This window comes from Dermochelys coriacea, chromosome 3, assembly GCF_009764565.3.
Source record: "Dermochelys coriacea isolate rDerCor1 chromosome 3, rDerCor1.pri.v4, whole genome shotgun sequence".
NCBI lineage: Eukaryota > Metazoa > Chordata > Testudines > Dermochelyidae > Dermochelys > Dermochelys coriacea.
This window is the reverse complement of record NC_050070.1, coordinates 195,585,690-195,610,954: the sequence shown is the minus strand read 5'-3', so window position 1 is coordinate 195,610,954 and position 25,265 is coordinate 195,585,690. Positions and strand designations below refer to the sequence as shown.

At 40.3% G+C, this 25,265-nt stretch overlaps 1 protein-coding gene across 15 annotated transcripts in view; it reads left to right on the top strand.

Annotated features, from left to right (window-relative positions):
• The window catches only part of AFTPH (aftiphilin), a 55,155-nt gene that overhangs the window by 15,094 nt on the left and 14,796 nt on the right, over positions 1–25,265 (top strand). For 9 of the 15 annotated variants that reach the window (XM_038394526.2, XM_038394518.2, XM_038394524.2 and 6 more), the window contains 5 exons: positions 2,287–4,184; positions 17,787–17,938; positions 18,507–18,633; positions 19,000–19,056; positions 21,554–21,676. In XM_038394526.2, the coding sequence (XP_038250454.1) occupies positions 2,319–4,184; positions 17,787–17,938; positions 18,507–18,633; positions 19,000–19,056; positions 21,554–21,676 (2,325 nt within the window). In that variant the 5' untranslated portion in view covers positions 2,287–2,318. Of the gene's footprint in view, positions 1–1,119; positions 1,268–2,286; positions 4,185–17,786; positions 17,939–18,506; positions 18,634–18,999; positions 19,057–21,553; positions 21,677–25,265 lie in introns of all 15 variants that reach the window. The other 6 variants (XM_038394520.2, XM_038394515.2, XM_038394522.2 and 3 more) reach the window with 1 other exon arrangement.

Sequence of the window (25,265 nt, the reverse complement as noted above, 5' to 3'; positions counted from 1 at the left end):
TTAAAAACTTGATGGCCTCTTGAATGAGAAGAGCAAACCAGACTTTTGTTTTATTACTGCACTAACATAGTTACCTACACTTAACAAACGTGGTGTATTGTGAGGGCTATCAATATCTATTCTAATATATTTTATTAAATTTGAAAACATTTTTTAAATTTTGTTCCATTTCTTCCTCCACCCCCCATTTCTTCTACCCCTCTTCCGTTTTCAGTCAGAGCCTAACTTTCTAATGCTTTGTTATTCAAAAACATAGTGATTTGGTCACCAACAACATTACTGAAGGTAGCATTGCTCTGGGGGTTGTGTTCTGTTAAAGGTGAAATGTAAAGAAATAAGTTAGGGGTTTGTGTGTCCTTTTATTACTACTTTCTGAATGAGAAACATGTATTTTGTTTTTCCTTTTAAAGAATTGTCTGCTTGGTTTTTTGTTTTTTGTTTTTTTTTGTTTGTTTTTTTTACTTGCAGAAATATCAGGAATATCAAATCTTGTTTTCCCTGTTTTTTGCTGGAGGTCAGAAAGCCAAAAAGTAAACTTAAGGCTACAAAGTTATTTGTTTTTTTTTTTTAAACAGATCAAACTCTCTCTACCTTTTTAAGATCATTTTTAACTGCTACTACAGATCCACAACCAGAGGTGAAAAACTGTTTTTATGGTATAAAAAACTAGAGGCTGTTTGTTTAGTGGTAGATATTATCTAAATCAGTGTTTTTCAACCTGTTTTCCATCTAAATGACTGGAAGACTGTCTTCACTGTTTGCATACATAATCTTTTAAGTCTCCCTTGAGTTCATAATAATCTTAAGGTAGAATAAAATTCAGATCTGAAATGACACTTAAGGCTTTAATTGATTGGGGAGAAGGGTTATGAAGCCAGATAGCTATTCTTAAAAACAGTGTGCAGAAAATGCCATATTTTAAAATACTTGTAATTGTATAATTTATTTACATTACATTGATTTAAAAAGGGACACGAACTTAATGAATATCAATTATTCTGTTTTTAAAGAAAAGTGTGAAACATATGACATTAAATGTTCTTTTATTGCTTTTTAGAAACTTGTCTTTACTAAAAACTGAATATTTAATAGAAATATTTTTTGTGCCTTTCCTTCCAGTTTGAGTCCAGTGGTTAATTGGGCCAAGAGAGAGATGGCAGCCCTCAGATCACTCAGGCTTGGTCTACCTTAGAGTTAGGTCAACGTAAGGCAGCTTATGTCAACCTACTTATGTCAGTGTACACACTACAGCCTTCCTCCCACCGATGTAAGTGCCCTACTACATCAACATAGTAAGTCCACCTCCACAAGAGGAGTAGGCTTGTGTCAGTGTAGTTAGGGCAACGCAGTATCTGTGTTGACACTGCATGTTACTTACGTGGTCCGTTGGCTAAAAGAAAAGGAGTACTTGTGGCACCTTAGAGACTAACAAATTTATTTGAGCATAAGCTTTCGTGAGCTTATGATTCGGGAACTCCAGGCTCCTACTCACTATCCAGTCAGCTCCTCTCCCCCTTTCCCCTACCAGTCCAAAGGTAGGATCCTGTGGAGCTATCTTTGTGAGGTGAATGTCATGCAGGAGGGGAGAATTCCCCATTTTTTGACACACAACCCTTAAAATGGCTTAATATTTTCCCATAATTCTTTACACACATTCACAAGATTGTGGGGTGTGATATGTCAAGTGTATTTTTGGACATTTTTTGAGTCACAGGCCAAGAGAAGTTAAGAACCACTGAAGCCCATTTTGACCACCTCTGTGGAGAGTTCCTTAGCTTGTCAAAACAAATGTTTCATGTCTTCGGGATTCTTTTTGGTGTGGAATCTTGATGTAATCTTCCAGCAGTTAACAGGAAGTCTTAACTGCATGGCAATTTTTGTGACGATATATTAAAAAAACAAAAGAACTAGAAAGTTTCAATCATGCTATTTTTTTTGGCCCCCCTTTATAAAGTCCTACACAGTCATCAAAGGTCTATATTTTAGCCATTCCTCTCAATAATTGGTTGGTTAAAGCCACATCAGACACTTCCTGTCTAGAGCTCTGAGATAAATATGATGCAATCTCTAGCACATTTTGTGAATACTTTATCTGATGACAGAATACAACTGTTTCCCTTTTCTAATGTTGCCCATGCATTGCTTATATCATTTTTCTTTAAATGAAATGTGAAACAGAATAAAATATTACACATTAACAATCTCACTTTTTTACAGTATAACTGTAAAACTGCATAATTTGTTTTTTATGTCAGAAAAGTAATAATGTCCTTTTTTCCTCTGTAGATATAAATTAATCTTCTAAAAGGAATTAAACAATGGAACCAGACATAATTCGGATGTACTCTTCTTCCCCTCCACCACTTGACAATGGCGCTGATGATGATGATGAATTTGGGGAATTTGGTGGATTCTCTGGTGTTGGCACTTCTGGCGTAGGTTTTGCTGATTTTGATGCACCAGACTACAGTAATTCAAAGGAGGAATTTATACCCACAAACCATTTTATGCCAATTCATGATTACTCTGACAATGGAGATAGCCTTGCAACCTTTAACTCTGTTAAAAATGGTAAAGTTAAAGACTGCACTGCAGAACTTTCTAAACCCGCTAAAGAACTCTCTGATATATCAACTAATACCAGCAAAGAAAAATGTAAATCTAGAACTTCAGGTAGTTCCTTTGATGTAAATCTGGAAGATGTAAAGAGAATAGGGGAACAAAAAGAGAACATTGGGAAAGCAGAGGGTTTCTCCTCTGAAGGCATTAGAACTGATATGAAAGTTACAGGCCGGGACCTGCAAATAGACACTTGTAATGGTGAGAAACTCCCATGTCTAGAGATTCTAACAAATGGTTTTGCAGCATTGGATTCTGTAAATCCTCAGGGAACAGAAGATCTGGACGGTGTCAGTGACTCAAAGGGACTAAAAACTACTAGCACTCATAGCACTGAGTTAAGTTTAGACTCTGTGCCTAGCCCAGCTGAGGATTTTGTAGATTTTGCTGCATTCTCAAACAATGAAACAATCCATTTAGAAGAACCCGGACATAAAATATGCAAAGCTTTTAATGAAAGAGAAGCACTGAATGTACAGGAAAACCATATAATAAATAGAGTGGCTCAACAAAGTATTACAAAGGAAGTGTCTTCAGATAGAAGCTATGAATATGAAAGTGAGACTTACACTGAAGATGAGCAGGCTTGCATTTCAGAAACCAGTTTAGTAGATAATGAAGTCGGTAGTAATTGTGAGCAAGACCCTACAGCACTGGAACATGACGACTTCATCATTTGTAGCACACCTCAAACAACTGAAATTTCAATAGGCACTACTGAAAATGCAGAAAACACTGGAAGGCAAAAATATTGTGACATTGGGAAGAGCAAAGAACTTGATTTTTCTAGGGCTAATGATTCTTTAGAAACAGAAAGCATCAACTTTACTAAAATTCAAAACCCCACCAGTGATCCTGCAGAAGAAACTGATTTGGGTGATTCTGAAGATGTAAAGAATGGTGAAAGTAGCATTGAATTTCTGCCTTGTAGTGATTCAAATGAAAATGATTTTGGTGATTTTGGCACAGTCAGTGGTGCATCTCCCGCCTTTATTAGCGATACTCAAGAGTCAGTGAATGATTTAAGTTTAGAAGAATCTTCTGAACAATCTGCACGCTTCAGTGAGCCAAGTGCTGAATTTGGTGATTTTAGGGATATAAGTATTGTGTTAACTGTCGACAAACAAAGGTTAGATCACTCTGAACTAAATCAGACATTAGAATATAGAGCTACCAATATGCTTTCTGACTTGGAAGTCCCACCTCTTGCTGAGTTGGAAAATGGAGAGAATAGTGAATTTGGAGAGTTTGATTCAGTGCCAAAACCTCAAGATGAGTGCAGTGCTTTTCAGGACTCTGATGACTTTGCAGACTTTAGTTCAGCTGGTTGTAACGAAGCTGCAGAATGGAATGCTTTTGAAGATGAACAGAAAGAAAGCTGTTGCTGGGCTGCTTTTGGAGATGAACAAGCTGCTGAATCTCATTATAGAAAAGAGACATGGCAGTCACATAGGACAGATCCATCTCTTAGTATTGGCAGCCCGATGACCCATCAGACTGACAGTGTTGCTTTGGCATCTTTAGAGGGAGCTGTCAGTCGGCAAGAATCGGCACTTTCAATTCAGGTAACTTTCTATATTTTGTCCCTTTTTTGGATTTTTTTGAAATTGCTTTATAAGGCTTACATCACCCAAGTGTCCCTTTTTTTAAATAATCCATTGTGCATACAATTCTTTCCCAGTGCACATTTTTGAATATATGTAAAGCAGTAGCTTTTGTGTATTTCACAAAGAATACTTGTTATGAGAATTTTTATTTGGATTTTGGAAAATGTATTCCTTTCACAGATGTATTCCTCTGACAGATGTAGAACTCCTTTGACGTTTCCATTATGGAGATGCCCTTACAGACTCACCAATGTGTCATCTTTCAGCTGTTCCATAGATTTACTTACTATTTTGGTGTATAGAAACAGCTTCAGTGGTTTTCATTATCATTTGATGTACAGATGCAAAATAATACAATGGTGTTCTTTTTAAATCAATACTCCTTTTAAAAAATTGTTTTAAAGAGAGTAATTGAAAGCCAGTAGGTCTCCTAGTCCCTGAAATGTAGTCTGTTAAAATAAGTGACAAACTAATCACCAATCTTAATCTTTTTTAAAAATCTGATAATGTAAAGTGTTTTCCTAAGACTTTTGCTTGTCACTTCGTTCCTGTTCATGTTGTCCATTCTGACTTCCTCGTCATGCACAGTCAGTCTGTTAAAAAATTGTTCCTGGTCTAGTAGTAAAATATGAAATTCTTTCCCTAATGCTTTAAATCTTAAGGTCACACTAATTAGAAAATTAAAGGGTCAATTGTTATGAAAACTACTATGTAAACACTATTTTGTGGGGGGAGGGAGGTTAAAAATTATGGCAAAGGTATTAATATTCAAGAGTGGTTTCTTTTGATCACTGCTATACCTAAGCAAGAATATGGGGATAGATGACTGTTCAAAAGATGCTGGTAACGTTCATTGCATTTTTGCCTTATTGCTAATTGTGTAACTAAATACTAATTTCCAACTTACTAGCTGGGCTTTTTCTTCAGTCATCTGGTTCTCTTGCACCAGGGTAGATGTTTGAATGTAGTAGTGCATTCTTGACTTCAGAACAACTGTACTGAGTTTAAAGCTCCCTTTGCTGAGCGTGTGCAGTGTAGTTGTAGCTGTGTTGCTCCCAGGATATTAGAGAGACAAGGTGGGTGAGGTAATTTTTTTTTTTTTTAAATTGCACCAACTTCTGTGGGCGAGAGAGAGAAGCTTTTGAGACAGTTCTTCTTCTTCAGGTCTGGGAAAGGTACTCCGAGAATCACAGCTAATTGCAAGGTGGAGCAGACTGGGCGGGGGAGAGTTTAATTTAATGTTGTTAGTGGTAACCTAGTGCAATGCTTTTGTAAACATAACTAGATCACAAAGGCACAACCAGGGTGTTAGAGGACAAAATGAAAATCTCTGCTCTGAACTTATTTGGTTCTGTTGGAAATTTAATTTTTGCAATATTAAACGGATCATCAGTGTCAAGTACTTGAACATATAATTAATTGTGGCTGGAATTTGTAATCAGGGCAGCCTCCCTTTAAAATAAATGGTCTAAAATTGCAGTTTCTGTAGGGGATCTTCCATGCTTCTTGTTGCAATTAGACTAAGAAGTTGCACAACTTCGTCTGTACATTGCTGAAAACAGCTATTTTAACACATCCTTTTTAAAGGGGCATAAAAATAGTTTCTTCTCTCAAAACCAAAGGCTGATGGACAAACATTACATAAGCTCTTGAATATTTAAAACTTTCAAAGCATCCAGTAATGTCTCATTTTGACTGTGAATATCCAGTAACAGTTGTTGCAATATAGTCTAGGCCTCCTTTTTTAAGTATAAGGTCCTATTCTGATCAATATATAGGGTTAGACGTGATATTGCTCATAAGCTTCTTGGGGCAGAGACTGCCATCTTTCATGTCATGGATGCACTGAGCACGTTGACTGTGCTTAACAGTTAATCTAATTCACTGATTGCTATGCAACAAAACCAATAAATTATTTGTTCATACCTGAGTGTTGAGATGTATGGTACAGGCTATGTCCTATTTCTTCTTAAATTATACATAAAAATCCATTACCACGAACATTTAAGATATTTAAGAACAATCCTCCCACTTCCCAGCACCTGTGAAAAATAATGCTAATAGTTTGGTAGGTCTCTATAGACACCTCCAGAGACAAGCTCCCTATCCTGAAAATACCCTCAGTCTAAGGGCCAGGTTTTTCAAGCCTGTACACAGATAATTCCTCTGACTTCAGAGAAGTTATTCAGATGAGTAATGGCTCACAGAATCAGGCACTATAAAGAAAGCAGAAAAACAAATGATGAGGGATGGAATGCAATTTATGATAGGTAGAGCTGGCAGCAACACCTGTTGTTAAAGTTGGCTAACACTTTGTTACAAGGCCACGTAATCAGTTGCTTGTAATTTGGCAAACTTGAAACATTTGGGGAGAGGACAAGAGGAGATGGAAGAGGTATAAAAAGGGACAAGCTGGATGTTGTGTGTTGCGGGGGGCCGGGGTGGGTGAGTGCAGGGAATGGGACAGAAGGATATGTATCCACTAGAGTACATTTCTTTCCAGAAACTTCAATAGAATCCATGATTCCAAAGTCAATACCTCTCTGCTATCTAACAATTATCTGTGAAACCCACTCGCAAAATGTTTTATTTCCTGCCAGTGACTAGTCCACATAGAGATTAACAGCTTGCTACTGCCGCTTGTTCCTCCTCTAGCTCAAATAGGAGAGGTCTGTGCTGAGGATCTTAAGGTGCCAACTGCACGGATATCCCATGGGAGGGTCACTATGGTTTCACAGGGTGGAATTTCTGTTTTACAGTTTGCTTTTTAAAAATTTAGGAAACGACATAGAAAAGATCTTAAGGGTACAAAGTTAAGCACTTAAACTTAGGCAATGCCAGAATGCAGGTTGCCTGCGCAACATTAATTCTGCCTCCTTGTGACTATAAAGCTCCTTTGCCACCTTCTACTGCCACACAGGACCCCTGCCTCATGCAGTGTACAGGATTGGCAGTGCTTGTGGAACGAATTAGGGTTATGTAGTGAAAAAGGGGTCTGTAGGGTCCCTTACTCATTTATTGCAGGAATTGGAAGGCAAGGGACTGCAGGAAGAGAAACTGTCTTGTGGTTAATACCGTTGGATGCCACTTTGGAAAACTAGATTCTGTCCCCTTCTTTGAGTTCCCATGTGATCTGAGCAAGTCCCTTGAACTTCAAACTTTAATTTAACTTAAACTTTTCATAAGTTTTTGCTAATTGTGTGTTCATTTTCTGGATCTCCACTCTGACACACCTGGTGCCTGATTTGAAGACGTTTTGTTTGTCACTGTCCCTAGGTAGGCTGCCCTTTTAGATCCCCTTCCAGTTCTCCTGAGTGAACCTCTTGCAAGTGGCAGGTCCATGCCTCCATATCTCTTTTGGCTGAGATGCCACAATCTAAACATTCTCTGTTTTTGGGCCCCTCCCTGGGTGCCAGCTTTGTTACCTAGCAGATCCAACTGGGCTTGGACCCTGCCAGAATTGCCTTTCAGGAGTCTATGCAGTGATACAGAAGCAGCGTGTACTAAACAAAGTAGGAATTATTTGCCCAAACAGTACACAGAATGGAAAGAAGTAGATTTTAAAATCAGAGACATAAATGCCTGTTGTCTTACCTACACTTGGCATCTTCCCTCCCACAAGTCCTAGGTAGACATGACTTAACCTTGTTGCCCTCTGTTCTGTGGGCATCAAGTTACCAGGGCTGGATTAACCTTTTGTGGGCCCAGCACCAAACACATTTGTGGGCCCTCATGGGGGCAATGGAGCATGGCATGGGGAGGCCAGTCCCCACAGTGAGGGTCTGGCCAGGGGCAATGGAGCATGGCATGGCGGGGGCGGCCCTGCTCCACCCAGTGCAGTGCGAGGGCACTGGTTACAAACCAGCAGTCGCCAGACGCACACTGGCCCCCCCAGCCCTGTGCTACCAGCATGCCCCTTCCCCGTGGGGGCAGGCCCATTTGGCACTGCCCAGTGCTCCATCCATAAGCCCCCACAATGCACAGTGCCCTGCACACCACCACTTCTACCCAGTGCCTGCCTACAGCTCCATCACAACTGTCCAGCACCCCCATACAACCCCCACACCCTAGTGCCCCAACACACACAGACCTTGCCCGGCATTCTCCAACATACCCCAAAACAGACACCCCAGAGACCCACTTCCCAAGCCCTGCCCCCTGGCCACACTCACCAGCCCTGCTGAGTCAGCGCAGAGCAGGGATCCCCGCTCCCAGTACAGTGCAATGGGGAAAGACAACTGAAGCTCGAGAGAATGGCATGGCCCCTGGGCCCCACCCTGCCTGCCTGACACTGGTGCTTGTGGCAGAGGAGGCATTTCCTTCCAGGGGTTGTGGGGGGGCAGCCACAGACTTCCCCAGCCTGCCGCTTCTGCAGAGCACCAGGGAGAGATGGGCTCCAACCCCGGGGAAAGAGGAAGCGGACAGTCAATCACTGGCCTGGAGCAGTAGTGGCTGAGGGCTCCTCTCCTTTGCCAGTGATGGGGGGGCAGAGAGGAGTCCTTGGCTGGCTGGCCACCCGTGGAGAGGAGCAAGCAGTGGGCGGGGGGGAGGGGCAAGGAATCGGGTGCTGTTGGTGGGCGGGGCCAGGGGGTGGAGAGAAGCCCTGGGCCTGCTGGCCAAGAGGAGTGAGTGGGGAGGTGGAGAGGAGCCAGTGGCTCAGGATGCAGTGTGAGTGGAGCAGGCTGGGCTGGGGCCCCATTTAAGTGTGGACCTGGCGCCACTGGCACCATTGTAAACCAGTACTGCACGTTACAGCTTGCTTGCTGCAGACTCTGGCTCTCTGTGTCAGCCTTGCTGCATGTTGACTCTGTCTCTCTCTCTTTCAGCTTCCCACTGATCTGATACTTCCTTTCTGCCAGGGAACTTTCTTTAACCCTTGAGAGTCTTTTGCTCTCAACCCTAGCTTTGGGAAGAGAAAAATATCTTTATCTGTATGGTTCCAGCAAGGTAGTTTCTTCCCCCAACTGAGGCCCAGCCATTGTTTTAGTTTTTTTAAAGCAAGTACCTGAAACTCCCTTATCTGTCATTGTTTTGCCCTTCATGGGTTCCTTAACAACCTCCCTTTACAGCAGGGGTGGGCAAACTTTTTGGTCCTAGAGCCACATCTGGGTGGGGAATTGCATGCAAGGCCATGAATGTAGGGCTGGGGCAGGGGGTTGGAGTGTGGGAGTGGGTTCAGTGTGCAGAAAGGGGCTCAGGGCAGGGGGTTGGGGTGCAGGAGGGAATGGGGAGTGCGGGAGGGGGCTATGGGCAGAGGGTTGGTGTGTAGGGTGCAGGAGGGGTTTGGGGTGCAGGCTCTGTCCTGGCGCCGCTTACCTGGAGTGGCTCCAGGGTGTCAGAGGCGCACGCCAGGGCAGGCTCCCTGCCTGCCTGCCCTGGCCCCATGCCGCTTCCAGAAGGCTGGCACCACATGGTTCCCTGTTCCCAGCCAATGGGAGCTGCTGTGGGAGGTACCCACAGGTGAGGGCAGCGCACAGAGCCTTCGCCCAGTGGCTGCAGGGACGTGGTGCCGGCCACTTCCGGGAGCAGCTCGGGGCCTGTGGTGCCATGGGGGTGGCGATCCCGTGGGCTGGATCCAAAGCCCTGATGGGCCAGATCCGGCCCACGGGCCGTAGTTTGCCCACCCCTGCTTTACAGCTTTGAATGCACAGGTTTAAACCAAAGAATCAGGAAACAATAATATAAAACTGAACAGGGAAACCATGTGATACAAAATATTCCTGAGTAATAACTTGGATATTGTCCCAATTTGGGTAACTGAGAACTTATAATTGCAACTGAAGTTGATTCAAGTGGTTCTGTGTAACATAAAGAGCTATAAAATTTCCTAAGTACTCAATAAAAATCAGGCCATAGGCATATTAAGTTGGACACCCAAAATTAGTGGACACTTGTAACAGTTTTGGGTATGACCTTGTGGTTCAGTTCTCCATCTGTAAAATGAGGATAATACCACCTAATTTCACAGGGGGGTTATAAAGATAAATTCATTAATATTTGTGAAGCTCTCAGGTGCTTTAAGTTTCCTAAAAATAGTCTGGGGGAAATGAGTAAATCTGAACTGAGTGCTGAATTTGAATGGTGTCCAGTAAATAAAACATGGGGATACAATGAAAGAAAAAGGACTGGAAATAAGGTATACATTTTTAATAGTGAGGTGGATTCTCCATCACTGGCCATTTTAAAATCAAAGTGATGTTTTTTCTAAAAGATGTGCTCTATATCAAATACATTATTTTGGAGGAGTTCTATGGCCTGTGTTACAAAGGAGGTCAGACTAGACGATTACAGCGGTCCTTTCTGGCCTTAGAATCAATGAATCTCTGAGGATAGAAAGAAATATTGAATAGCTCTCCATTCAGTGAACACCATCAGTTCTGTGCACTGAATGAAGTGGGGGTTTTGTGGAGAAATAGTATGTAATCATGTAATTGAAGGCTGTATCACAACATGCATGGGGATGAATTAAGATTGCATTGGCACAGATTTACATTCAGATACATTGTAAGTTTCACAAGTTAAGTTGTAACCATACATAACAAGTTGTGCATATTACTACTGCTTATTGTTGTCAGCAGGAGTTTCTCATTGAAGCAAAGTTCTAAAGTCTGCTAGTATATCAGCAAATGAGCAGCAAGTATATCAGCAAATGAGCCATTAAATGGCTTCTCTGAATGAAGGAAACTATACTTTAAAAATGAAAGTCAAGTAGGTAATTAAAAATGTTTTACTTTATAACACACACAGTTTGACTAGGAAGGACCTGGAAAGGAAGACAAAGTTGGATTTCAGAGTAGTAGCCGTGTTAGTTTGTATCCGCAAAAAGAAAAGGAGGACTTGTGGCATTTTAGAGACTAACAAATCTATTTGAGCATAAGCTTTCATGAGCTACAGCTCACTTCACTGGATGCATTCAGTGGAAAATACAGTGGGGAGATTTATATACACAGAACATGAAAAAATGGGTGTTACTGTACACACTGTAACGAGAGTGATCAGGTAAGGTGAGCTATTACCAGCAGGAGAGCGGGGTGGGGGACCTCTTGTAGTGATGATCAAGGTGGGCCATTTCCAGCAGTTGACAAGAATGTCTGAGGAACAGCTGGGGGGGGGGGGGAATAAACATGAGGAAATAGTTTTACTTTGTGTAATGACCCATCCACTCCCAGTCTCTATTCAAGCCTAAGTTAATTGTATCCAGTTTGCAAATTAATTCCAATTCAGCAGTCTCTCATTGGAGTCTGTTTTTGAAGCTTTTTTGTTGAAGGATAGCCACTCTTAGGTCTGTGATCGAGTGACCAGAGAGATTGAAGTGTTCTCCAACTGGTTTTTGAATGTTATAATTCTTGACGTCTGATTTGTGTCCATTTATTCTTTTACGTAGAGACTGTCCAGTTTGACCAATGTACATGGCAGAGGGGCATTGCTGGCACATGATGACATATATCACATTGGTAGATGTGCAGGTGAACGAGCCTCTGATAGTGTGGCTGATGTGATTAGGCCCTACGATGGTGTCCCCTGAATAGATACGTGGACAGAGTTGGCAACGGGCTTTGTTGCAAGGATAGGTTCCTGCGTTAGTTTCTGTTGTGTGGTGTGTGGTTGCTGGTGAGTATTTGCTTCAGGTTGGGGAGTTGTCTATAAGCAAGGACTGGCTTGTCTCCCAAGGTCTGTGAGAGTGATGGGTCGTACTTCAGGATAGGTTGTAGATCCTTGATGATGCGTTGGAGAGGTTTTAGTTGGGGGCTGAAGGTGATGGCTAGTGGTGTTCGGTTATTTTCTTTGTTGGGCCTGTCCTGTAGTAGGTGACTTCTGGGTACTCTTCTGGCTCTGTCAATCTGTTCCTTCTCTTTAGCAGGTGGGTAGTGTAGTTGTAAGAATGCTTGATAGAGATCTTGTAGGTGTTTGTCTCTGTCTGGTTGGAACAAATGCGGTTGTATCGTAGAGCTTGGCTGTAGACAATGGATCGTCTGGTGTAGTCTGGATGAAAGCAGGAGGCATGTAGGTAGGAATAGCGGTCAGTAGGTTTCCGGTATAGAGTGGTGTTTATGTGACCATTGCTTATTAGCACCCTAGTGTCCAGGAAATAGATTGCTTGTGTGGGCTGGTCCAGGATGAGGTTGATGGTGAGATGGAAATTGTTGAAATCATGGTGGAATTCCTCAAGTGCGGCTTTTCCATGGGTCCAGATGATGAGGAGGTCATCAAGGTAGCACAAGTAGAGTAGGGGCATTAGTCCATCTTCTGAGACCAAATAATTCTCTTTCTTCATTTAACTTTGTCCCCACAAACCCTTTTCTCTTCTAGATTTATAAATTTAGCTGCTTTATTCTCTTCATACGCTTTTGCCTATGCATCATTTTGTTGGTTTAATCTCTGTAGTCAGACCTGAATGTCAAAAGAAAAGGAGTACTTGTGGCACCTTGGAGACTAACACCTGAACCACCTGAATGTGTAAGTCTTTCGAAAGATTTTTGTGCAGTTAAAGCTAAAACCTTGAATTGCAGTTTATCTTAAAAATCCCTCTATTGTTTGGATCTTTTACATAGGAGGGACTCTCTTCCACGCCTCTCCTTCTGTAATACCATGGCAACTGGGAGGCAGTCTTACACTTCCTATATTGTACAACATTGAGCTTGTGGCAAGGTGCTCTGTGGAGGGCCCCCCTTCCACTCTCTTTACTTTCAAAGTAACATCTGCCAATGGAGACCAAATTTGTTGCCTTTCAGGGCAAGTTGCAAGGTCTATCCATTCATTACCCAGGCTGTGAAGGGAAATGGAGGTGTTGAGTGGGAAGGTTTTTAATTTATTATCACTGAAATTCCAAGACTGTGGTTTTGGGTTTAACTAGTATTCTGTTTTCTTTGGGCCAGTGTAGATTTATTATATAAAATGTTTTATTGATAGCCTATGGATAAGGTGCATTGTAAAAAGAGAGGAAATAGTGTATACCAGGCCCTTAATTTTTTTTAAGAAGATATCAGTAAGGGCCTAATCCTGTGCTCCTTGCTCATTTGAATAAGGGTATACAATTGTGTCCTGTGTTTGGAATTTGGCTACTACCAGTTCTTGCCTTCTAATTTTAAAATAAAAATGCTAACCGTAAATTCTGTGGAAATTGGAGAGATGGCAGCACTCAAATATAATGAATGAGTGGCCACCTTCAGAAACACTTATACAATGTGAATCAAAATCCCTCTAAAGAAACATTGATACTAGTGCTAATCAAATAGTAGGTAGCACTTTAATAGCTTTTCCAAATAAGAAATGTTATAGAAGTATGTTAAACTAATGTATAAATACTTCATAGTTAAATAGAATAAAAAATCTTCTACCTTGTTGTGCCTGCATTACTGCGGCAAAATAGCCTTCAGTAAGAGGACCTTGAAACAATTGGCCACATATATACCATATGCAGTTAATAGGCACAAAAGGCCTAAGTTATAATGCCCTTAGAATATATATAACTGCTTTGACCCATTTGAGGGGGTACTTATTAAAATTTCTTAATCCTGGAAACTAAACAAATTAATCTTTGATTCTCTTTCATTGCCTGGAATATCATAGTTAACTTTCAGGATGGCAAGTTATGGTTTAACTCTCTTAATTCTACTTGTTGATTTACAGGGCCAGCTCTAGGCTTTTGGCCGCCCCAAGCAAAAAAATTGCCATCCCAAGATCCAAGAGCGCAACTACCCGGGGGGGGGAGGAAGGGTGGCAGAATGCCGCCCCTGGAATTGTGCCACCCCAAGCACGTGCTTGCTTTGCTGGTGCCTAGAGCTGGTTTTGTTGGTTTAAGAACCCCTCTTTTCTCCTCAAATTGTAATGGTGCATGTGTGCAGAACTTTCAGGAGCCATAAATACATTTAGTGCCACAAAAAAAGTGCAAACAATTTGTTCTATTCAACAAATGTCATATTAAATTTTAGAGAGACAAGGTGGGTGAGGTAATATCTTTTTATTATAACTTCTGTTGGTGAGAGAGTCAAGCTTTTGAGCTACACAGAGCTTGTGAGGACAAGCTTGTCTCTTCACCAACAGAAGTTGGTCCAATAAAAGACATTACCTCATCCACCTTGTCTCTCTAATATTCTGGGACCAACACAACTACAACACTGCATATTAAATTTTAGGAAGCATACTTGCTGCTGTGTCCAAGCATTATAGGTAATGTTTCATATTGAATAATTAGATTGTGATTTTTTTCGTCTTTACAGTAAGTTACTGTATAACTAGATCATCCAGGAAGACCTGGAACTTGTACACAATGTGTATATATATTTTCCACTATTTTTTTTCTCCAGTAAAGCAGTTGGGTGGGATTTATGGAGCAAAAAGGATGTAGTTCTAAAATAGCAGCAGAATTTTGTAAAGGGTTTATTTTTTGGTAACTCCCTTTCCACCCAGGAGTTGCCAACACAGTGTCATATTTCCAATTAAATGAATAAGTGTAGTTGCTCCCTTTAGAGCTATTGCCATTGTTCCCTTGATATACTTAGGTTGCATGAGTCCAGGGAGCTGGCATTCTCCCCAGTTCAGATCTCCTGGTTTTCGATGGAAACCTTCCTACTTTCCACAGTACATCACCTATAAATAATTGGAGATCTTTCTAAATGTTTTTATAAGACTTGAATAGATAAAAGCATGTGCCAAGGATGTTTTGATTAAGTAATTCCTGCAGCCTTGGCACAATGTTATGTCTTCCTCTCTCAAACTTTTATATCTGAATTTTTATGTGAGTGCTGGCAATAGCCTGAGATGAAGTTCTGTTATTAAGGGCTCTTTGTATTGTATTCCTTCTTTGCTGTCATCTACACTGCCCTAAAATCAAACCAGCAACTTAGACATTGACCTGGTTTTCTGAGTGGCAGTAGGTATTCACAGTGGGAATACCTACTTTCCTTTTGTAGATGGCTTGTTACTTAAGCAAACCTATTCTTAGTCATTACACCATGGGATTGAGTATATTCCCAAATCTTGACCTTTTCCAGGGAAACTTGATGGTGTGCTACTTTACCAATATGGCTGGGCACCTCTGCTACCTTCATAGTGAGCATTGCTGTGCATTTCTGATGGATTGTAGCATATATCTTAGGAATATTAAGTAAATGTCAGTACTTGTAAAAGATCATTGCAACTGATGTAGTTGCACACAGAGTATAGTATTTAAATAGATTGTTTCTTGTAAAAGCACTAACAGAAAAATTCTAAAAGGAAATAATTAGTAGTGCATTACGTTATTTTTAAGCCTGTCCATCTTGACTATCAAAAAAGGTTAAGGATAAACAATATGTATGGACATGTTGTCTGCCTTGTTTAAATATTTGTGCCACTGAGGTGCTTCAAAGGGAGTGGAAGTCACTTGCAAGTCGCCTGCTGCGGATTCACTCAACATGGGAAAATCCCCAGTTTGAAGAAAACCCAGCTCTTGCACCTCCTTGCCTCAGCCCTTGGTGCAGAGGAGTGCGTCACAAGCATGAGAGTGGCTGGAGTACATTGTGCTCTGGCTGTCCTCAGTTGGCATATAGTCCCTTGTGGACTTTAGCCTGATAGTGCAAATTAGAGCAGCCTCCAAGCTGCTCTGACCTGGCCTTGTGGGAGAGTATCAGGGAGTAATAACTGGCTCTCATCTTTCCTTTTTATGTCCACTGCTCTGGGTAACTATGTGGTGGAAAAAGAAAAGGAGTACTTGTGGCACCTTAGAGACTAACAAATTTATTTGAGCATAAGCTTTCGTGAGCTACAGCTCACTTCATCGAATGCATCCGATGAAGTGAGCTGTAGCTCACGAAAGCTTATGCTCACATAAATTTGTTAGTCTCTAAGGTGCCACAAGTACTCCTTTTCTTTTTGCGAATACAGACTAACATGGCTGCTACTGTGAAATATATGGTGGAAGGGAGCCATCCTTACTAGGCACTCCCTGAAGCTTGGACCATAACTCAAGCTCCTCTTCTGCTTTCCCTGGGGCTCCCACAGCCAGATTATCAGAAATGGAACAGCCAAATGCTAGTCTCTTCCATGCTGTGCAAAGCAGCAGGTGGACAGATAGGGAACGGCAGAGCAGCTGCAACATGGCAAGGGCCATGTTGGAAATGTAAATGAAATGATAGTAAGGATTACAAAACCTGAAGGGTTAGTTATTTTTTTTTTTTTGAAAAAAAAAAAAAAAGCACCAAACTTGTCTTTTAAAAATGCAAAAATTTGTCGTGGTTTAACAATTTTTTTACACAAAAAGTTGACACTGAAAGTGGCTATACATCAAATGCATAGAGTAAATTGGAAAGTGTATTCTCTGATTTTTCAGTTGCCATAATCTTAGGTGTTCCTTATAATGGTGGTAGGTCAATATTCAGAGAAATGTGGGGTTTTGTTGTATTTTGCCCCTAAATAGGCGTTTCACTGAAGGTAAAGCTGTCAGGCTCACTCACTCCAGCACCTTTTAAAGGATGGCCTAAAAATGTCCCAGCTTCTGTAGGAAGGCAAAAGATATGTTAGAGGAGGCACTCCACTGCCTCACGAGCCCACAGAAATCATCAGAAACCCTTTTGGTCAACTGTTAATGAGAAGAGAAGGGAGTTACTGGGAGAAAGGCCAAGATGTAGAGCAGTGATATGGGTTAACTTTTTATAGAAGAGCTAAAAATAGAAAATTGGGCTAATGATTATATAAAAATACACTAAATAATCGGGGGGGGGGGAATAATCTAGGGCAAAGTTCATATTTTGAAATGATTGTGTGTGTAAAAACTCATGTTGCATCTCCTTCACCCCTCCATGATATTTATCTATTTAGATTGAAGCTCTTCCGCTAAATAGGGATCTCTCATTTGTAACATGCCTAGTGCACATTTGGATGCTACTCAAATCTCTAATAATGAATACTCTTTGCAAAGCACACAGTATTGGAGTATTATGGAAAGAATAAGTGTTGCATAGCAGGTGCCCATATTTATACTATTAGCCTGTTAGATTATAAACTAACCATGGTTGGCCCAGGTCAGTACTTTGATGGAGACCTGATAAATACCTAGATGATGTAGGAAATAGATCTATTCCCTGTAAATTGGTATTAAACCAGTCCCCTGTTGTCAGAGGGAACGTTGCTGTTTCCAGCTCTGTATTTCAGAGGACATTCAAAACCACATCTTGACCATTTGTGTTCAGTAAAGATCTGACGGTACTTGCCATACGAATGAGGGATGTTAACGCGCATCCTAACTAAACATCACTTGGAATACTTGCTGCACATTTTTCCTACCGATATTCACCTTGCAGTTTCAGCGGGCTATTGTAATAACTTCTTGTGTCAAACTTACAGCAGTTCTGCCAGTGGTGGGTACGTCACTTAGCTACCCCTCAGTTGTGATTCTTAGAGTTGTAAAGAGCTTTGTGATCCTCTAACAAAAGTTATGTAAAAAGTGTATTATCATTTTATTTGAATGCTACTCTGAAACCTATGTATAGTTTCTCATTTGTGTCACACCAGATTTTTTTCTTTATTTCTGGAACAAGCAGTTAAAGAAAACTTGAAATACGTTTCTTTGGTGTTTGTTAGACAACGTTGCTAAGCCGTTTGGAGCGAACGTTTGAAGTTTGCTTTCCTTCCATACCTGTTCTTGAAATAGAAGAAGAGATAATGTCCTTGAACCTTTTTCTGGAAGCAAGCAACAAACAGATGAGAACAGGGGAGACTTTGGCAAACAGTGGGTAAGAAACACTAATATGGCAAATTTAAAGAATATCAAGTGAATAAAGCTGCTTTTAGTAAGCCCAGGTCTTTACACAGATTATAACTTAAAAAAACATGTACTGATGTATGTCAAATTCTAATGTTTCTGTAAGTGTTTTTAGAAATTATAGGGTAAAAGTTTATCATTGTAGTTCAGTATGTCTGTTTCAGTGACCACATGTACTGGTAGTATTTCATGTAATTGGTGGTTTCTCCTCTGCTTTTAAGTGATGTCTAAATGAGATAGTTAATTAGGATGTAGCTTATTACTTACACTTGCTACAAATTGCTGTATTAATTCATGCGTTGATGAAGTCTAAGTAGGCCCTGTTCTGTCTGCTGTGGGCATCATTTTCCAATTATAAGTCTGAATAATAATTGTTCTGAGAACACTATAGCAGTTTTAGTTCCCCTGAGTACTAGTGTTTGGGCAGAAGTTTAATTGGAATTTATAATGTCAGTCACATTAATAATTAGAATGTGTCTAAAGCTGCTGAGTCATATGATTCTTCCTGTTGATGATTTGATTTATCATGGGCTGTATAGGGAACTTATGGAAGTGTGGACAGAGCTGCAGGATATCCATGATTCGTATGGATTGAGATATCAGTGGGGTGGCTCCCACAGCAACAAAAAGCTTTTATGCTCCTTGGGAATCGACACAAGAAACATTGTGAGTTTATCTATAAAACTTTTAACTGTTTCTTTAGGTTAGCTGTAGTAAATTTAGTTCTGCATGCCTATGTTTCTTTCTGAATGATAACCTCTTCATAGAAGACCTACATTAAAATGAGTTTTCGTGTCAGTATACGTTAGGACTACAGCTTCACAATTCAGGCAAATTTATATTTCCAGTATAAAGTTGTTTAAAAGAAAATTAAAACCTAGTTTAGTTATAAATTCATATGGTCTATGCTCGGATATGAATCTCATAAATATAACCCTAATCCATTGACCCATATTTTAAAAGATAATAATTTTATTTATGATTAAGACAGAATGGGAGAATTTCTTAAGTCATCCATCTTTTTTTTATCAGCTCTTTACAGGCAACAAGAAGCAGCCTGTTATTGTACCCATGTATGCAGCAGGACTGGTAAGTATCGTAGTATGCTTCCCACAAAAACTGTGTATATTCCATGAAAGTGTAATCAAATACATAAAGTGCCATTAAGCACCACACAAGCTGAAAGAGATTTTTGTTGTATGCTCAAACCCTTGTTGGGCATCAATAGAGTGGTTAGGGAGAGAAGCTTGCAAAACATGTAAATAACTTGCTTTATTTGTTTAGTAAATTATGCTGAATGATCCAGTCTCATTTTGGTGAGAAGAAAAGATAATGCAATATGTTAAGGTGTGTATAGGCTGAATAATGACTTTTAGCTTAATCCCATTTTAATATTTAGTGAAAATCCATGGGATTAGAATACATCTTTTAAAATATTCAAGAAAAAAACCTCAGTAAAGAAGTTTTAACTGGCAGGGTTAAATCCTCAGTTAGGAAATGGCAATGTGAACATAGGAATTGCCAAAGTGGATCAGAGCATAGGTCCATATAGTCCAGTATACTGTTTCTGACTGTAACTAGTACTAGGTGCTGCTAAGGTAAATTCAAGAAAACCCATTGTAGACAATTATCACATTACTAAGCAAAGTTTCTTCCCCATCCCCATCAAACATTCTTCTTCTTGCTCATGTAACCGTTACTCTGATCCCTAGAACATAAGTCTGAGTACATGATCACATGCTGTTTCTCAAATACAATATTTTTTTCAGCATTCTTAGATACATGTGTATCTTCTTGTATTGCTATGCACTATTCCATGTCTGCCAGTCTATAATGTCCTGTATGTACAAGATCTGCAGTGATCGAGTCAAAGGTTCCTATGAATTTCTGCCTCGTTCAAGGAACACATACAAAGTGGGCACCAGGCCATGTGTTCTTATAGGATGTGCTCCACGGACATCATAGACTGCCTTTGCTCTGAAGGTTGCTTTAAAAAAATAGCAACAGTACGTAAAGGAGGTTTTTCCCTTCAGTGTCCTTTGAAATCTAAAATAAAGTTGTGTGATGATCTCCTCCATTTTCATTTAAGAATTGCAGTAATTTATCCATGTTGTCCTGTCTGGCATCTCATACACCTGGCAATATCTGTAATAAGACGCACATTGACAGACCAAGAATCATAATTTTTCTGATCAGAGTTTTAAAAGCTTTTTCTGTTTATGGGAATTTTATTTTTTAAATGTTAATATGTAGTCTCCTTATAGAAGAAATTACAACTGTCTGATGCATATTATGCACTGTTACTTACCAGGAAACATTTTAATATAAAGATTCACAACAGTTCCTTCAGACTTGGACTTTCAAGCCTATTTGTGCACTGCTTTGTACCAGGATATACCTACTGTATATTACAGAGGGAGTTTTAAATCTCTCTTATTAATGAGCAGTGGCTTATCTTGTGTATATTTAGGAGCAGGACCATCTATTGTACCAGTAAGGTGTGTACTTGGCCAATAATATGCACAGTATTAGTCACCCATCACAGCAGCTCTTGCCTCATAGAAATCTTTATGAAATTCTTGTTGAAAATAACATCATAGAAGCCACTCTCCTAAATTTTATTTTTATATAATATGTATGCACACGTGTGCACATAAATGAGTTAGTTGCTAAATATAAATAAGCAGTATGCAGATGGACTTTTAATGCAAAATGACTTACTATTTCCTCTTACCCCACAGCTTCAGATGTTCCCTCCATTCTGAAACTAAATCTAGCTTCTTTGCTGATCCAGTGAGTTTAGGTCCTGAACATTAATTTCCTCATGTGGTAGAACCATTTGACCATTGGACAAGCTAATTTTGGTGGCTAATTTCAATTTCAATGATATGTGGAACAAACCCATGGTTTAGACATGCTTCTGTGTGAACAGAAGTCTTTTGTATGTCTGCATGCAAATTATGCCTGTGACTACACCAGTTTTTCTCACTTGTGTGCAAAAGAGCTTGAGAGTTCAAAGCTGACTCAGATCATTGTCCTAGGCCTTGAGTACTTGATTCAGAATGAAAAGCCCTGTTTCATTGACCATTCCGAGATTTTAAAATGGATTTACATCCTTGGCAGTAGTAATAGCAAATCACACTGAAAATAAGGTATTGGAGACAAAATCATGCTACAAAATGACTCAATTCTTATAAATAACCAATTTATTTTGGGTGGTAAAATGGAGTAAATACTACTATATTCCTTTCTGCTGTGCCACTTGATCCTTGTGATAGTCCACTTACAGCAGGGAGGGAAAATGTCATTTGATCATGGAACAATATCTTCTGACTTGTGTAATATTACTGATAGTAATAAGACTCAGTTAAAGGGTTTGGGTCTCCATCGTTTACTGTAAAATGGTCCCTATGATCCACTAAATAGAGCCGGACAAGGTCTTAAAACATTGAATATGAAAATAATCCCAGAAATAATGTTTGGGAGCCACCTACTTCAGAATATTACTATTTAGTACCATATTTTCTGTCTTTCAATGTCTGTGTAGTTCTTGGCGTATATGTACACATGACTCTTATTTTTTTAGGGTATGTTAGAGCCTACCAAGGAACCTCTGAAACCAATATCCGCTGCAGAAAAAATAGCTTCCATAGGACAGACTACCCCTGTATCACCAGAGATGAGCACATGTACATCTGATCAGTTCCAGGTAAAAAACTGGAAAGCAGGGTGCCTGATCTAGCTTTATAATATTACAGTTCTGGGTTCCAGGGCCAAAGGAATCTGAACATATAAAGGAGTTTTCTCTGCATCACAGTAAATCCCACCCTTGGATCCACCCTGTGTGTGTGTCTGGAAGGAGTCCTGAAGCTGTCTCTGGCTGCCAGCCACTAACAGGGAGACCTGCATTTGCTAAGAGCCCTGATGACCTCTGATGCCTCTAATGGTTAGCTGCTTTCTAACAACTGACAGTGAATGAGCTGCTGCTGTGATTGTGAAGTGTGCCATAACAGCTGGCCCTCTTCTGGCTAATGTTTTTCATTCAAAGTTCTCTCTGGGTTTCTTGTACCTTCCCTATCCTTAGTGCCCTTTTCTTTTTGTTTTCATATTTTCTTTATGGAGCCACTTTTACCTGTCTGACAGAAATTTCTTAAATTTTCTAAAGCATAGTTTTAAACGTGCTTGTTGCACTAGTTTTTTTCCTTTCTCCCTTTCCCTTTATTTTATCTTACAGAATACATAGGAAGCAGCTTGGCCAGTTAGAGAAATACCCTGGGTGTAGTCATAAAATATCCATTACTGGCATGTGTGAATGTCTCCAACATCTGTCAGTGGAACATTAAGTACTCCTTTTCTTTTTGCGAATACAGACTAACACGGCTGCTACTCTGAAACCTGGAGCATCTGAGTCAGTGGGACATACTGAGGCATCTAAATCATGAGCATGTCACCTCAGTTATGCGCAGCACAGATTCAGAGAATGAGGTTCAATCCAAACATCCCTCAGAGTTCAGGTCAAGTAAAATAAACCCCTCAGCTCCTTTGATTATGCATCAGGCCCGTGACTTCTGATTGCAAAAACATCTATGATTCTAGTTCCAGTTGTTCTGGTGCTTAGTCAAGCCACTGGATCGAGCACTTCAGATCTTATTGATCTCCATTAGCTGCTTGTTCTACCTTGTTGACTTAGGAATAACACGGAACTATCATGTCTTGCTGGTGGTGAACGTATTTTTCGCTGTTGACTCCATTCAGAACAGTCAGTACCGTGGGTGCTCCAAGTGCATCTGTGTTTATGCTTATATCTAGTTATCTCTGTCTTTGTATTCAGCACCATCAGTATCAATAGTGGCCAGATTTGACTCTTGTTTCAGTGATCAATTCATCCCCCATCTAGTTTTGTTCGCAAGTCCTATGGCAAGACTCGGCACCTCCGTTCCCCACTCCTCTTCTCCTTCCCTTGACTCCCCTTTTTAAAAAAAAGAAGTTGTTGGGGATCTATCTACATTCCTCTCCTGTTCAATCGAGTATCTTCTACTTCGTATTATGGACATCTGTTGACTTCTTTGGTGGAGTCTGAAGTTATCCTCATCTCAGCATTCAGGATAACTTTGTGCTTTCTTAGTTGCTTAAAGAAATACCTGGTGAAGTTTGATCTTCAAGAGTAGAGACCTGCTGTGAACCAGACCTTTAGAGAGAAAGTTACCAGGTATTCTTTTTTGAAGGTATTTATCACAGCAGATCCACACATATACCTCTTCCCCACTGTGTTGGAGGTAAAATGTAATGACAGAATATATTTTATGCCTTTAGCTTGCATTCTGCTTTGATTAAACTCAATGAGATGAGCTCTTAAAAGGTCCTGTTAGTTGCATGACGGGCCACTAGAACTGCTAGTGATGACAGATGCACGCTGCCCTGCTATTGGCCACTGGCCAAAGACAGCTATGGAATCCCCTTCAGTAACATACATGTGAATGATCCAAGAATGTGATCTAAGAACAAGAATTACAGGTAAGAAATTTCTTTGAGTAAGCAATGGTAAGGCACTTGATAATTAAATTCCATAAAGTGTAATAAAGTGGCTCTGAAGTACTGTTCTAGAAAGGAAGGCAGTATTTGAAAAAACAAAGCAAGAACTCTTATATCGTAAATTTTTTCCAGTGAACACTTTTATTTATGATCTAATGTATGAATTGTACACAGTTGTATGGGAAGTCTTTTCTTCCAGTTTTCCAAAAGTCTTGTTTACAGTGCTGTTTGTGGCAATATTTAAAAGTTGCCATTATATTTGTATTGCCAGCTTGTTTTGCAACTTTAAGACAGCAAGAATTCTTTTTGTTCAGACTTAATCTCTTAAGTGGGTTATTTGTATGGGGACAAATGTTTAAATCTTAAACAGGTTTCAGAGTAGCAGCCGTGTTAGTCTGTATTCGCAAAAAGAAAAGGAGTACTTGTGGCACCTTAGAGACTAACAAATTTATTAGAGCATAAGCTTTCGTGAGCTACAGCTCACTTCATCGGATGCATTTGGTGGAAAAAACCACCAAATGCATCCGATGAAGTGAGCTGTAGCTCACGAAAGCTTATGCTCTAATAAATTTGTTAGTCTCTAAGGTGCCACAAGTACTCCTTTTCTTTTGGTAAATCTTAAACAGTATCTTTTGAATTAAAAAAGCTCCCACACAGTGAAACAGCAATAAACTATATTTATAGTGCTCTAGAAGGTAATTAAAAAACTGTTCATTTCTTAAACCAGAAAGCTAAATATTGCACAATAAAACTAGGTTTTTCTATTTCCTCTTCCTCACTTCCTTAGCAAACCTAAGGATAATTCTCTGACAATTGCACATACTCAGTTGTATCTTTTGAACCCCAACCTACAGTCCTACTCTAAGGCTGAAAAAAGCCTACCCCTATAATCGGATTTCTCATACTTTTTGTTGGGCACTTCTCATTAGAGTAAAAACATACTGTTGGGAAAACGGTGTAAACACAAGGGCTTCCAAAGGATTTTCTGCCTGTAAGGCTGGCAGAGATTAAATCCCACATCTGCTACACATTTGTATTGGTTTTCATCATCTGGGATACCTGTACAGAACCTTGAAAGATCAGTGTTGCTAGAGTCATCCTAGGGCCAAGAGCACCAGGAAATTTCTATTCATTTAACTGCATCTGAATCTTTTGTCTCCAGCCCCTTTCCTTTGATTTTTAGCAACTATCTCAGAGACTAGTCATCTTTCATGATACTTTGCAGATGTTGCCAACATTTATCTTCAGGTTATATACATTTTTGGCAGCTTGCTGCTCAGTAACTATCTGAACCAGCAGAATAACTTCCTTTTCCCCAAAAGCAGGACAGTCTGTGTTGGAGCCAATTTTTGCACTTAGAGTTCATAGAATACTTTCTCACTTTTTTGCTAACATATGAGAGTAAATTCAGTGTTCATGAAAGTGAAAGATGCTCAGTCCAGGTAGGCACTGGTATAATCTTACCCATACAGCTCTGTCAGTGCTCCTAAGTCCTGAACTAAGTTCCCTCTACGCTGCGCAGCAGCCTACTAAGCAGCGCACAGGTGCTCAGGGTGGCAGCTGGGAGAGATTCCTCTGCCCCGGACCCAACCCAACCCAGCCCAGCCAAGGACCTGCCACGGCTGAGGGAAATGTGCTCCTTCCCTGGACCCAACCCAGTTGGCCTGGACCTGCCGCAGCCGTGGGAGAGGTGCCTCTCTCGCAGCCCTGACCCAGCCCCGGCATGGACCTGTCATGGCTATGGGAGAGGCGTCTATCCCGTGGCC